The 15,780-nt window shown below is 44.9% G+C and overlaps 1 protein-coding gene across 1 annotated transcript in view; it reads right to left on the reverse strand.

Annotated features, from left to right (window-relative positions):
- KIF5A (kinesin family member 5A) overlaps nucleotides 1–15,780 on the reverse strand; it is a 93,410-nt gene that overhangs the window by 52,549 nt on the left and 25,081 nt on the right. The window contains 5 exon segments of the mRNA XM_048488667.1: nucleotides 860–915; nucleotides 2,703–2,751; nucleotides 4,242–4,346; nucleotides 5,360–5,430; nucleotides 5,528–5,615. Of these exon segments, the coding sequence (XP_048344624.1) occupies nucleotides 860–915; nucleotides 2,703–2,751; nucleotides 4,242–4,346; nucleotides 5,360–5,430; nucleotides 5,528–5,615 (369 nt within the window).

The raw sequence follows: 15,780 nt of genomic DNA on the forward strand, positions 1-15,780 counted from the left end.
ACGTAGAATAGAAGCTGTCTTAATGTGACAAGGAGGCAGAAACTATCCAATGGGATTTTAAGGTTCATGCTTATCTCATTGGTAAGAGGATGAACTTAATGACATTAATAATACATTCTTTGTATCTATAAAGACTAAGGTGCTTTCCTATAGTGGAGTGTGTGTGTCTCTCTCTGTCGAGAGCACCGGAGAGGCGTGTCTCTCATTTAGGAAGCACCAAAGGCGTTACCTCCTTAGAGTTCACCTTCTGTAATCTTCTATATTCTGCTAAGTAAAAACTGTCTGTTTGTTTCTGATGTCAGATGTCTTGCTTTTTTTTGGGAATTTGTTTCTAACATATCTGTTCTCAACCAGCTGCGCAGGCCGGATTTGAGTTCTGGCCTCACACTACAGTTGGCAAACTAAGGAAAAGGCTACTAGACCAGTGTCAGTTACCTCATCTTTCCTTTGATATTCATCCCACAGCACACCCACAACTCACACAGTTCCACGTTACCTCTCTCTTCCCCTCAACACCTCAGGAGGTTAAAGAGAATACCATTTAGGAAGGATAGGGATTAGCGAACAGAATTTCTCTACCCCAGTTTAGACTGCAGTCATTCCTCAGGCATATCTGTACCTCTGGTGATTAGGAGGCATAAGCAACCAATGCTTTTAAAACATAGATTTTTTGCCGTTAAAAATTGAATATATTTAATACACAGCCTTTGGGGCTGGCTAGGAACCTTGCCAACCCCCATCCCAGCTTGAAATGGAGTTTACCTGAGGTAAACTACTCTCCAGAGTTCTCAAAAGTGTTCTCCCTCCCATTCTGGTTAGGGTTTTGAAGCCCTATGCCACACTCTCCCAAGCATCTCACCTTCACAAATGGAACACGGTTCTTGTCCTCATGAACTGAAAGATTGGTCTTGGTCACTGTGGATGAGCAGAGAAGATTATTCATTATTTAATTTACAAATTGCACACTGCATTTCGAAAAAAACCCTCCTGAGGTGGCAAAGTAAAATATGACAAAACCATAAAATAGCATAAAGTCATTAAAACTAACTCTGTCTGTTATGCACTAAGCTACTTCCAATTTGTGGTGACCCTATGAATTAAGGACCTCCGAGTCATCCTTGACTCTTTCAAACTGAAGGACATGCCTTCCTTTATGGGGTCAGTCCTTCTCATTTTGGGTCTTCCTTTTTCCCCCCTCTTCTCTTCAACTTTTCCTAGCATTATCCCCTTTTCCAGTGAGTTCTGGAAAATATCATAACTTATCTTTTAGAAACCCAACCATTAAAAACTCACCCAGAGCACAAATACAGCATAAAAGATTTAACATCCTAAAAAAATTATCATCATGAAACAGTCCTGAGGCTAGCATCAAACTGTAAAAACAAAATTTAAAAGTGGTTCTGGAGGGTTTTCCGGGCTGTGTGGCCGTGGTCTGGTGGATTTTGTTCCTAACATTTCGCCTGTATCTGTGGCTGGCATCTTCAGGCTAATGGCTACTCCACAACAGAAATCGGGAAGAGCTTTAAGACCAAGAGAAACCCAGAGGACTGAGGAGAAACAGCCTACCACAGGAAAAATATTTCTACCATACATCAAGGGAATCACAGATCAAATAGGAAACTGATGAAAAAAGCATTACCTACAAACCATTTTCAAACCCGCAGGGGAAGAATACACGGCCAGATGCTGCAGCTCGGCAAGGGACAAGAGACCCCCCTCACTTCTGCGGGGTATATGGCATACCCTTGGCTGTGGAAAGGTCTGGAACCACAAATGCGAACTGGGGCCATTGTTAAGGAACACGAAGACGCTGTCGGTAACCATCCTGAAAATCTGCAGTTGCAGGAACATGTGTTAAACAAACAGGACATAACATTTTATTTGAGAATTTTGGAGATTTTGGACCAATTCAGAAGCCTACTATGTCAGACTGCACAGGGGAGGCCGCACAAAGTCACAAACGCAGGACAACTTCAATAAGAAAGAAGAGGCTTTGAGAGATCGGCGGGTACGGATTGCTACAAAATGTGCTGATAACCCACCACTTATTGAAGTACACTCAATACACCTTTGCATATGAAGTCCCACCCAAACAATTAATGATTGGTTCCCCACCTTGGGACATGGGCAATATACCACACTAAACTTTCCCTACTCCCTTAGACACAGTGAGAAACGGGCTTTCTCTGATACACCTCTGAAGATGCCAGCCAGAGATGCAGGTGAAAGCGTTAGGAACAAAATCCACCGGACGCTGGCCTTTTGGCCCAGAAAACCCTCAGGAACCAGTTGGATCGGCCTTGAAGGCCCAACGACCAATACAAAATTTAAAAGATCACTCCCCTTAGGTAAAAACATAAATTTAAAAAATGCCTTGGCATGGAGCCTAAAAGAGAGCAGTATAGGTACCAGGCGAGCCTCAAGCGGAAGATCATTCCACAGATGGGTTGCTACCACTGACAATGCCCTGTCTTTGGTCACTGTACATATCATCTATGTAGGTAGGGGCAAAGAGGGGAGGGCTTGTGAGAAGTAGGAACAGTCACTTAATCCAGAGTCACTTCGGATTTATCTGCTTCCAGAATTCTCCCAAGTTCACAGATTGCATCAACTCCTTCTTTTTCATTCCTGGTTTCTGATGCCCTGGTGCATTACCCTCTGCCCACAGAACTCTGCATATAATCCCCTTAAGGACTACTCACCATCTAACAGATCACGGATTTTGTCCAGGTAGATTTCAAAGTAGGAAACCTGGGGAAGAAAGAATGTAATGCATGATACATATAGACACTGGTAATTGGAAAGGGGGAATAATTAATGCCCCTATTTCTTGACCACTGTGGACATCTAACTGTCCAGAAAGCCACTGTACTTCAAGAAGACACATCAACTTATGATGCCATAAGTTATGATACTGAATCAGACCCTTTGATCTCTCAGGATCAGTACTGTTTACTCAGATTGACAGTAGATCTCCAGGGTCTTAGGTTTTTCGCACCTGGTACCTGATCCCTTTAACTAGAAATACTGGGGACTGAACCCGGGACCTGCTGGATATTCTACTACTCTAAATGCTCTACCACTGAGCCACAGATTCTCCCCAAATTCATTCTTGAAGGATAGCTTGACCCTAAGGGTGAGGACTAAATTTGAATCCAGGAATAAGCTTTCATGAGTCAAAGTCCACTTCAACAGATAGTAAGTGACTCAAAAAGAAAAACACTCTGGGAAAACAATTTTGGTGTTTAAGATGCTACTGGATTCAAATTTTGTTCTACTACAGACTACCCCTGACATGGATAGTCCAGGCTAGCCCACTCTCATCTGGTCTCAGAAGCTAAACAGGGTCAGCCTTGGTTAGCATTTGGATGGGACACCACGAAGGGAGTCCGAGGTTATTGTGCAGAGTGAGGCAACAGCAAACCCACCTCTGTTAGTCCCTTGCCTTGAAAACTCTACGGGGTTACCATAAGTTGGCTGCAACTTGATGGCACAAAAACATCCTATAGACATTCATATCTACTGTCTAGACCAGGGGTAGGGAACCTGCGGCTCTCCAGATGTTCAGGAACTACAATTCCCATCAGCCCCTACCAGCCAATTGGCCATGCTGACAGAGCTGATGAGGTGCTAGTTCCTAATTATCTGGGCGCAGGTTCTACCTGATCTGCGGCTTCTTTAACTACATGGGTGTGGACGGTGACTCTTGTACAGTACTCAGCACTTTTATGGCATTATGCAAATGTTTAACAGTCATAGACCAAACTCCACCTTCTTGTTAGCTAGAATAATGTTGTGTCGAAATCTCAAAGCCTAAACCGTATGGACTTGCCAGAGATTTTCCGCTCCCATGACACAGAGCAGGAGGAGGAACTACTTCTATTGTTTACTTCTGCTGAAGGTGGCTTGAGCCAGGACACTACAGATTCAAATGCTTCTGGACTTTAGAGTCAGGTGACGTCAGAGAGCCAATCACATCCCACTTCCTACAACAAAGCTTAAGTGTGGCCAAGAAAAACTATCATGATCTTTATGTGCACGAGCTGACGGCCGAGCTATCTGAGGTATGTGCCGGCCCTTGGACCTGACCACCTGGTACCCCAATTACAATGCCCTTTGCAGTCATTTCCTTTTAACATTCTCCCTATCATGCAAATGCTTGAAAAGCCTGCTCCTTTGTTCCCAGCATCTTTGGCCATCCTGGCTAATACCCCTCCCCACCAGTTCCACAGCCCCCTCACCTTAATGTGGAACTCCAGGTTCTCATCCATGGAGTAGATATGGTTGAAGATATCCCGGGCAATGCGTGGGATGATACCCATGAGCTGAGGGTCATGCAGTTTGCCCTGGAAGAAGAGAAACAGTTGCATGAGCCTAACAGGGCCCCTTCCAGCTTTCCTCCAGCAAAGCTTTGAAGCTGCCTTATCTTGAGCCAGATCAGAGGCATAGCTAGGGAAAATGGAGCCTGGTGCAAAATCTGAGCCCCCCCCCCCCCTCCCATGGGCAGCCACTGTGATGCTGGAGTCCACCCACAAACAGCATCACTTTCAATGGTGTTTAAATTAGGGAGCCCAGATTCTCCTTTTAAATCCACCTTAAAGAGGAGAATCTGGGGTCCCCAGACTAACTAACATTGAAATGATATACTGTTGAAGTGAGTCCCCACCCTGAAACAGCATCACTTTCAATGTTTAAACTGGGGACCTCAGATTCTCCCTTTAAATCCATGCCAAAGGGAGTGGATTTAAAAGGAGAATCTGTGGAAATCTGGAGGGTGCCTGCTGTCAGGCGTGCAATTGTTAATCTAGCAGCACCAACATTTCAGTGCATCTTTAGGAGACTCTCCTGATGATACCACCCAGGTTTGATGAAGTTTGGTTCAGGGGGTCCAAAGTGATGGACCCTCAAATGTGTAGCCCCCATCTCCTATTAGCTCCCATTGGAAACAATGGGGGGATGAAATTGCCGAGGAGTCCGGACTCCCTGAACCAACCTCACCTAGCAGGTGCTATCATCAAGGAAGTCATCTGATTTTGGTGCTGCTAGCAAAACTGCCTGCGAGCCAAAAAACTGAAAAAAACACTAAAAATACCAAAACCCACAAATGAACCTGCAGTTTTTTGCACCTCCCACACGAAGGCGCCTGGTGCAATGGCGTGCCTATGACCCCTGGTAACTTCGCCTCTGAATCAGATCCTTGGCCCATTAAAGTCAGTATTGTCTACGCAGACTGGCAGGAGCTCTCCAGGGTCCTTCATATCACCTACAACCTGGTCCTTTTAACCAGAGATGCCAAGGATTGAACTTGAGACCTTCTGATTACAAAGCAGAGGCTCTTCCTTCGAATATCATGCCTCACCTCCATGGTGTGTGAAGAGTCTTTCCGGTCTGCCCATGAGCAAATGGTGCCATTGTACCCAGCCAGTACGTCTGAAAGGCCAAAGACAGGCAAGTGAGATTCATTCATGAGATTAAGCAGTAGCGGCCCACTACCCGAAATCCCACCATGGCCAATGGCCAGACTAACCTTTGACAATCTGCATGGCACAGGCATGGTAAACCTGCTCCTGGGTGGTGTTGGGTGGGAAGACGCGGTCAAAGACATATGGCTTGCCCTGGAAGGGGGGAATAAATAGAGCAAAGGCATTAAAAGTTAGTAACACCGGGATATTTGAGGGGAGACAACAAAAACTTGTGCAGGAATGGAAATTCTTTCTTGTTCCACTGGGCCTCAGTTCCTCTCCTCTTGCTCTGCAACTCAGCAAAGTTGTTTTAGGTCTCCTAGGCAACTCAAACTAGCAGCAGAGGTACTGTAAAGTAAAGCCTGTGTGGTGCAGTGGCTAAAGTGTTAAATTAAGATCTGGGGGTGGGGGTGGGGCATTTTCAAATCCCCACTCATGCATGAAAGCTTGCTGGATGACTCTGAGCCAGTCATGTACTCCCAGCCTAACAAGGTTGCCGGGAGGATAAAGATGGAGAAGGGAAGAATGTTGTAAGCAGCTTTTGAGCCTTCACTGCGGAGAAAGGTGAGGTATAAATGAAGTAAATGAAACAATCTTGCAAGATCTTGATGCTTTTGAAAAGTTTCGGTTTTCATTTCACTTTTTAACCTTTTCTGTTGAATTCTGGGGGTGACTCCAGGCTTGCTAAAAGGACAGCTTAGTTCTAAATGCCCCATTCTTGAGGACTGATTGAACTGCAGAGGAGGCGGCGGCACCCAATGCTATTAGACGTACGATGCCCTGTTGGTGCAGATCAACAACAGAACATCAATATTAGCAGGTCAGTCCACAGAGATCCCCCTTCCACCTGCCCAAATACCTTATTTAAAGGGACATCTTGTATGGGTATCCTATAGCTAGCTGGAAAGAGCACACATGGGACTGCGGGAGGAGCTCTGGTACAATGGTATAGCATAGTGATAGCTAACCTTTCCAAGACCGAGTGCCCAAATTGCAACCCAAAACCCACTTATTTATCGCAAAGTGCCAACACGGCAATTTAACCTGAATACTGAGGTTTTCGTTTAGAAAAAATGGTTGGCTCCAAGGCATGCATTACTCGGGAGTAAGCTTGGTGGTAGACAGTGGCTTTGCTTTGAAGCAACCATGCAACTCTTCCAACGGGTGAATCACGACCCTAGGAGGGTTCACTCAGAAGCAAGCCCCATTGCCAGCAACCGAGCTTACTCCCAGGTAAAGGATTGCGCTTTAGTTCTTCACATGAAAATCAGTGGGGTTTAACAGCTTAACAGGGTTACCTACTCTGTTTCCCCAAAACTAGGTCTTAGGTTTAATGCTAATAATCGAGCCCAGCAGTCCAGGCCAGCCTAAATGTGTGTGGGGGCACTCTGTTTGCGTGTGCCCACAGAGAGGGCACTGAGTGCCACCTCTGGCACCTGTGCCATAGGTTCGCCACCACTGCACTATGGGAATGTTCTCTGATTCCATGATGTACAATGTAAAAATAGTTAATAAAGTTTAGAAAAAACGGTTGGCTCCGAGGCATGTTACTCGGGAGTAAGCTTGGTGGTAGTCTGTGGCTTTGCTTTGAAGCAACCATGCAACTCTTCCAACGGGTGAATAATGACCCTAGGAGGGTTTACTCAGAAGCAAGCCCCATTGCCAACAACCGAGCTTACTCCCAGGTAAAGGATCGTGCTTTAGTTCTTCACATGAAAATCAGTGGGGTTTAATAGTGCTTAACAGGGTTACCTACACTGCTTTCCAAGAAACTGAGTCTTAGGTTGGGCTAATAATCGAGTCCAGCAGCCCTCACCAGCCTAGATGTGGGGGGGGGGGAACTCTGTTTGTGCGTGCCCACAGAGAAGGCTCTGAGTGCCACCTCTGGCACCCGTGCCATAGGTTCGCCACCACTGACATAGCACCTACTTTGCATGCAAAAACTCACTGATCCCTCCAGTTAAAAGCATCTCAAGTAGTAGGTGCTGGGAAAAATCCAGATAATGGAGGTTACTGCCAATCAGAATAGACTAGGAGTCCCCAACTTGGTGCTCAGTGACACATTTCCTAGCATCCAATATATGCCAATAAAAAGTGGGCAGGACATTTGGGGCTTGTGCCCAGCTAGGCTTCTGATTGGCCAGAGGAGACATGATTGGCTGTGCAGATTTCTAAAAACACTGCTTTGGCAGCAGGTGCTACCACAGCACAAGAACTTTCACTGAAGGTAAGTTGTGGCAGCCATTTTGTGGCTGCCTCTGCCTTTTATGGCAACCACTGTGTGGCAGCCATTTTGTGGCTGCACCCATCACCCTGTTTCAGTATTCCAAAGATGTCTGCAGGCTTAGAAAAGTTGAGGACTCCAGGAATAAATGATACCAAGCTCCAGTTAATCTCTGCTAGCTACTACTGGTATTTGCTCCGGTTGTGGGAAACGATGGATAATTGGCCTTTTTCCCTTTCAGGATAACAACTGCATCAGTTTTTAGGAGACTGATGGCTCAATCTCCCATGGTAATGTCTTGGTTCTAAAAGACTGGCAGAAGTAAACTTCACTCATGCATTCACCAGAACAACCTCATCAACCCGTTGCACAAGGACACGGAGACTAAGAAAAGATGAATTTAAAAGTAGGTCAAGGACAGCATAAATCAAATAGTTCCAAATGGAACAGAAACAAGGTGAATTCACACACTGCACCAAAGAGGTTAGCATTACCCACTGGCCTTGAATTTATTTATTTATTTATTTATTTCAATTTCTATACCACCCCATCCCCGGAGGGCTCTGGGCGGTGTACAGCACAATAACCAACATGTACAAAATAAAACGACTAAAACTTATTAAAAGCAGCGATAAAATAGAAAACTAAGCATAATAACTAGAACTGGTTTGTAGAATGGCGTCCGACAATTCCATATTTCAAACCCTCTTTCAGGGGGGGAAGAGCAGCCAATCCGGGATGACAGGGGGGCACAGATGTGCAGAAGCCGGGGCACCATCAACGGCTGTAGTTCCTCTAAAGAGCCGGTGAGTTTCTTCTTGCAGGCCCTGCGGAATTCAGTAAGGTCCCGCAGGGCCCGGACAGCTGGCGGAAGAGCGTTCCACCAGGCTGGGGCCAGAGCCGTAAAGGAATTAACATAATGATAATAGATTAAATTACCACAAAGAGACTGGGAGGAACCCTTTTGTATTGTTATTGGCGTTCACATCCATAATACTTAGGAATAGCATAACACTTGTAAATATTCAAGATCCCTTCATATACATTATCTCAACAATCGTTGCAACAATCCTGGAAAGGTGGCGAAAAGGAGACAATGAAGAGTACAAAATGAAAAAGTGGGCCTTGTTGACTAAATTTGGGCAGGTGCCATGTTGTGGAACTATGCTCAGAAGAGCCACAAGCAGCATGTCAAAAAGCCACAAGTGACTCCTGAGTCACTGAGGGAATAACACTGCCTTATATACTCTGGTCAATATCAAAGTTTCAGTTTTATTATTACGGCCATTAGGCCAGCAAAAAAGAGTAGAGAAGAACAAGAAAAAGGAGGAACAATAAAAAAAAAAGAGAAAAAAAAATCGGGTTGTACAGAAATCCACGATACAGAAATCCACGCCAAAAAATATCACATCAGCTTGGCAGGCATTGTCACGGTCCTCTCATGTGGTCTGGCTCTTGGTCCCAACATTAGTTCTTCTCTTACTATATGCCAGCATACAAAATTTAGCTATAACGAGGATATAAAGAAGAAACTTCGGTCTTCAACCAAAATTCTCACAAAGAACTGAGTCGAGATTAACTCTGGTTAAATTTCTGTGCCTGGATAAACAATGGATGAATTAAAGGCCTCCCTTTTCCTTTATGGGTTCACAATGCAATGGAAATATGGCAATGCAGAGTCCACTTCCCCTGAGTTTACAAACACATAGTCTCTATGTAGGTGGGATTTTTTGAAATCTGCCCATTAGATTGGCTGATGGAAAAGCATCAAAACGGGCCCTTGAAAAGGCCCAGCTGCATTTTGTAGAATATCAAAGTTTCAAAGCACTGTAATTTTTTAAAGTCATTATTTAGATGGGCTATTTTTTTTTCATTGTCACTGTTGGGAGACAGTAACTCTGTTGAACCATAGCAAAATTCAAAAGCAAAACCCACTATTCGCACTATTTTGTTAAGGTCATTTTTCCAGTTGCATTTCACTCCAGCAGAGATATGCGACTGAAACATAAGCGGTCTTGCTGCACCAGTGAAATTTTTAAAAGACATTCCCAAATGCATTGCTTGGTGAAAGAAGTACTGGGTGGAGAAATAAAAATGCATCTCAGAACAGAGCGCGTTTGTCAAGTAATGAGATCAGAATTGTAGAAAGGTTGAAATGCAATTTTAAATCCACCTTCCTGCAGAGCCATCAATCAATAAAGAAAGCTGATATGAGTAGATCTGAAACTGGCATTCTGTCTTTCAAAGATGTGCACAGAGATCAAAAGCACTTTGAGTATAACGTGCAAATTCAGTCTAAATTGGTTTTTCTAAGCTATTCTTTAGTTGGGAATGCCACTGAGGTCATAAAACCTGAAGGACTACAGACATGGAATGGTACAGTCTTACTCCATGCAAGTCAGTGGTGAAAATTACTACTTTTAGGGACTGTGCCTGAAGAAGACCTTGCCAGACATATGGGGGGGGGGAGGTCTTTTTTTTTAACTACCTGCTTCTATTTTAAAAAAAACCTCTTATGAGGATTGTTTTGTTTGTTCGGTGTTTTTGAGCAATGTTGATTCTGTTTATGCTCTGTGGTTTTATTAGCTGGGTTTTTAATGGTGTGTTAATATTAATTACATGTTTGTTATGAATTCTTGTTTCATTCTACAAGCTGCCTTGAGCCCTATACATTTTCTAAATAAAACAACAAAACATGAAGACCATGAATTCCAATAAGACAAGCGTGGCAGGGGTAAGATCTGAATCAAGGAGTTCCTATTTCCCATCCCAGTCTGTTGGATAACAAGCTATGCTTTTGGCAAAGGAAAAACTATTAGGTGAATCTTCAAAATGGTTTCAGAAGCGTGTGCTTTACTGCGATACAACATGCACTCTCTTTATGCACGAGCCTAAATTCTTCTGAAAGCAATTTGGATTCTGTAAAATCTTGCAAGGATATGCCCAAGTTCTCTGCTCTAGAGAAAGGTAGCTGTCATTCATTGCATTCCAGGGTTCTTACAACTGACCAGATCTTTATGTAAAATAACCTTCAGGGCCTGCAGCTCTTTGCAAACAAATCAGAAAGAAGTCAAAGACCAGTGTCGGTTGGGCAGATTGCAAATCATGTGCCAAGAAACTGGCATGCAAAATACTGAGTTCCAGTTTGCCCCGGTGAACAAGGAACTGTCCAAGTGTAGGTATTTGTGGTGCAGATTTTGCGGCAGCTCCAAGTCCCAAGGCTCTGTTTTAACTGTTAAAGCTGCATCTGCCACTGATGTAGTTCTGAAGCTGACCTTTTAAATTATCTGCCGCAAAACTGTTCTGTGTCTTGTTCAGATTCCAGGACAGCAGTTATATGAGTAACCTTCCCCCACTGGATATGGTCAGGGTCTTTGCCCAGCTGCATGCAGTGAACGTGCAAGCATTTTACACAGCAGTAAGACAAAAGCACCGATCTTTTCTGCATGGAGATTATGCTGACTATGGACAAGTGTTAGGCTCATTCCGCACATGCAGAATAATGCACTTTCAAACTGCTTTCAATGCTCTTTGAAGCTGTGCGGAATGGCAAAATCCACTTGCAAACAATTGTGAAAGTGGTTTGAAAACGCATTATTTTGCATGTGCGGAAGGGGCCTTAGTGTTGTGAAGCGATTAAGAGTGGCAGATTCTAATCCAGAGCAGTGGGTTAAATTCCCCAGTTCTCTGCATGAAGCCTGCTGGGTGACCTTGGGCCAGTTACAGTTCTCTGAACTCCCTTAACCCACACAGAGGCAGGCAATGGCAAACCACCTCTGAACATCTCTTGCCTTGAAAACCTCAAGGAGTAGCCATAAGTGAGCTCTGACTTGGCAGCATACACACACACGCGGACAAGTGCTAGAGTAAGGAAAGCACTATTCACCAGCCTGCTCAATATTAAACCCAGAGCTGAGGCCTTCGCACCGCGCCAGAATAATGCATTTTTCCGGAAGCCACTTTCACAACTGTTTGCAAGTGGATTTTGCTATTCCGCACAGCTTCAAAGAGCACTGAAAGCAGTTTGAAAGTGCATTATTCTGCATGTGCGGAATGAGCCTGAGAAAACTTCACACAACAGTGTTGTTGTATTGTTTGTAATATGGTGAGTTACCATAACCATAATTGTTTATGTACGGTCAATGACCAGTATATAAAACCCCGTCTTACCATAGTATACAGGCAACAATGAAATAAAATACACTGATTAGTACATAAATTAAACACTAAAAGTTAAACACCATTAAAAGGGGTACCTAATCCCTACTTAAAACTCTGACTTTCAGCATATTCATCTAAACATTAATACCATATCGTATTTAAGAGCATTCCATCCCTTACTGTTTGACCGCCAGGTGTCTCTTTTTATGTTTACAAATTAATGAACAAATATAGTGAGTTTTTTTTCCGTTTGTATGTTTTTCTATCTTGGCTTGTGTGTATATATGGATAAAAATCAATTAAAAATTATTAAAAAGAAGTCCCTCTCCCCAGATTTCAGGGCCCCCTGAAGAAGGGCCTTCAGAGATGATGTTTGTGGTTGGGAGGTGAATAAAGGTACAAACTGTCCTTCAGGTATGCTGGCCCCAGACCACATGTATTTTATTTTTATTTATTTTTATTTCTATCCCACCCTTTCCTAGCCAGGACTGGGCTCAGGGAGGCTAACAGTACAATACTACATTCATTAAAACATCAGCATAAAAACATATTCATCTATAATTAGGTAGTATTTATTATAATAATCTTAAGCATTCCATTATATCCCTAAAACCAGGAAAGCATCTTTAATTTTTTTTTGCACTTTGATATGGATACACAACCTACCAAAGGGATTGGACCCAGCCAGGGGCGTAACGAGGCAGCCCTGGGCAAACTGTAGCCCTGGGCAAAACCTGAGTTGGATGCTACATGGGCGACGCTCCTTCCGCGACCAAATTTTTTTTGCACCAGGACATTGGTGCCTGCAGGGGGTGCATTTTTAGACATATCCGCACCAGAATTTCAGCATATCATTAGGAGACTGTCCTTATGCTACTCCCCAGTTTGGTGAGGTTTGGTTCAAGGAGTCCAAAGTTATGGACTCCCAAAGGGGGTGCCCCATCCCCCATTGTTTTCCAATAAAGAACTGTAGGAGATGGGGGCTACAGTTTTGAGGTCCATAACTTTGGCCCCTGGTAACTACCAAACCTAAGTATGCCATCATGACAGTCTCCAGATGTCTATGATTTGGTGCTGATATGTAAAGATGCCCTCCTGCAGAATTTTATCTGAAATTTGCCCAAGAATCTTTGTTCTGCGCTGAGTTTTCTGCATTGCTGTCAATGGGGTGGCAGGCTGGGGGGCACATTTTTGAAGGCACAGTCTCCACAACTTTCAGGAGACTCATCAGGAGACTGCCTAATGATTCCCCAAGTTTGGTGCAGTTTGGTTCAGGAGGGCCAAAGTTATGGACCCTCAAAACTGTAGCCCCCATCTCCTATTAGCTCCCATTGGAAACAATGGGGGATAGGGGCACCCCCTTTGGGAGTCCATAACTTTGGACTCCCTGAACCAAACCTCACCAAACTTGGGGGGTCGCATAAGAACAGTCTCTCGATGATACGCTGAAAATCTGGTGCTGCTAGCCTAAAAACTGCATACGGAGCCAAAATGGAAGCTCCACTAAAAATGCAAAAGCAGACCCAACATTTTGATTACTTGCAAGGTGATGCCCTGGGCGGCACCCGCGTACCCAATGGGCGATACATGATGGACCCAGCATCCAGTTTTCCCAAATTCCTTCTGTACCAAAGCCCCAACCGTGAACGTCCATGTTCCACAGCACAGCCGTGTACAGAACTTCAAATGGGAACACCAGTCCTTTGAATTGCATCTGGAAACAAATGGATTTTTATTTATTTTTAATTTGATTTATAGGTCGCCCTTTCCCATGACCCACTCAGGGCGGCCTATAACAATAGGCTAACTGTTAAAAGTAGCAGAGGATGCCGCACTGTGCTGTAAAATGGCGCCACAAAAATCAGCCCTAACTAAGGGGAATCAATTAGAGGAAAGGATGGGGAAGGAAAATGGAGGAGAGAGGGGAGAAGGAAACGGGAAAGGAACAGGGAGGCCAGCTATGTTGGATGCCATTGGTGCACTCAACCATAGACCTGGCAGAACAGCTCCATCTTATAGGCCTTGAAGAACTGTGATAGGTCTCATGGGGTGTGGGTCTCATTAGACCATAGGTGTCAAACTTGCGGCCCTCCAGATGTTATGGACTACAGTTCTCATCATCCCCTGCCAGCATGTTGCTGGCAGGGGATGATAAGGCTGTAGTCCTGGAAAACTACAAGGATGGGCTAAGAATCTAACATTAGACAAAGTCCCACCAGGGTTGGGGCTAGAGCCAAGACAGCTTGATATTTTTGACTGAAGACAGCTGGATTTGCTGCCCGAGGGAAGCAACTAATGCTCTTCTGCTATTAAAATAACTTTTGATACAACAACATTTCTGTGTGGTAATAAAACATTTATTAACAAAATTGGTTCAAGGTAAACAGAAGCGTAAGGCGCAGCATGGGGGGTCTGATCTTGTGGTATGTGTACTGGGCAGAACAAATGAGGAGGTGGGGAGGCCGAGCACAGGCCTAAATAGGCCGCCCGGCCCCACCTCCCTGGATGACGTCAGAGTAAAAGCGTCACTGCCTGCCTGGCGCCGAAGGGCCATCCGGATAGCGTTAGCGGCAAGCAAAACCTCGCAAGCCCAGAAGAGCTGTAAAGGCAGGGGGGGGGAGGAGGCAACCATGGAGGCTGTCCCTTCCCTGCCAGCAATGGCAGCCGCGGTAAGTCACGGCTGTTCTATATTTGGGGCCACAGGAGCCAGCATAGATGGGCCAAGATTGCCATGATATTGTCCCACTACATTCAACTCTTGGTGACAGCATTCTGCACCAATTGACATTTCTAAACACTTCTCAAGGGCAGCCCAATGCCAAATTCACTGTGAGGCACACGGCTCACCTTCCTTTTCGTTGCCGGGTCACGTGGCTGGCCCTCACATGCACAGTAAGCCATTTTCAGCAGCACCAATTCTATTGTCCTCATGGCCAACCTGAGCCTCCATCTTGGGTACAGACTGTGAATCGTCTTGTCATAATTTCTCAAAGACGGTTCAGTGGGAATTAAACCCCCAGCAAGTTGAAAACATCAGGGGTAGGGAACCTTTAAAACTCAAAGAGCCATTTGGACCCGTTTTCCACGGGAAAAGAAAACACTTGGAGCCGCAAATAATTTTTGACATTTAAAATAAAGATAACACTATATATATTGGGTTTTTTTAACCTTTTACTCTGCTCATTCTGAGCATGGATGCGTCCGCCCTGCTGCCTGCAGGGCGGGCAAGGATGGGGCCAGCGGGTCGGCCTTGCCGGCCGGCAGGAAAACACCCACCCCGCTCGAACGGGGCGGGCGAGAGGGGAAGCCCACGGCGTGGCCCAGCCGGCCACGGGCCATTGGTGTGCCCGCCCTGCTGGCTGCAGGGCGGGCAAGGATGGGGCCGGCGGCTTGGCTCGTGGAGCCGCAGTGCAAGGGCAGAAGAGCCGCATGCGGCTCTCAAACCGCAGGTTCCCTACCCCTGTTCAATAGCTAGTTCTAACCGAAAAACAAACTTATAAAGTATATGTCTGCTGTCATGTTGGCCTTTAGTGACAAGATCTTAAAGATGTTAATCTTTGCTTGCCTGCATAATCACTGACAAGCTTCTAAAATGCCTTTTTGACCTGCTGCTAAAATGCAGTCCTTCTAGTCACTAATACAGAAACACCATTTTGATTTTTAGAATCTTTGGTTCATACAACATCCATAGTTCTCGATCAAATACAAATTTATAGACATTCTGGTCCATCTCCACAGTAGCTTGGAAAATTCCTGGAGATTTGGTGCAGTGCCTGGGGAGGGTGGAGTATGGGGAGGAAGCTCGGTGGAGATGAGATGTCACTTTAAGACTTCCATTCCTCTTGCCACTTCTGAAGCTGCCCTTTCCTCCGGGAAAAAATGATCTCTACAGTCTGGTGATCCGTTGTGATCTTAGAGGAACTTTAGACCTCA

Source organism: Sphaerodactylus townsendi, linkage group LG03 (genome assembly GCF_021028975.2).
Source record: "Sphaerodactylus townsendi isolate TG3544 linkage group LG03, MPM_Stown_v2.3, whole genome shotgun sequence".
NCBI lineage: Eukaryota > Metazoa > Chordata > Lepidosauria > Squamata > Sphaerodactylidae > Sphaerodactylus > Sphaerodactylus townsendi.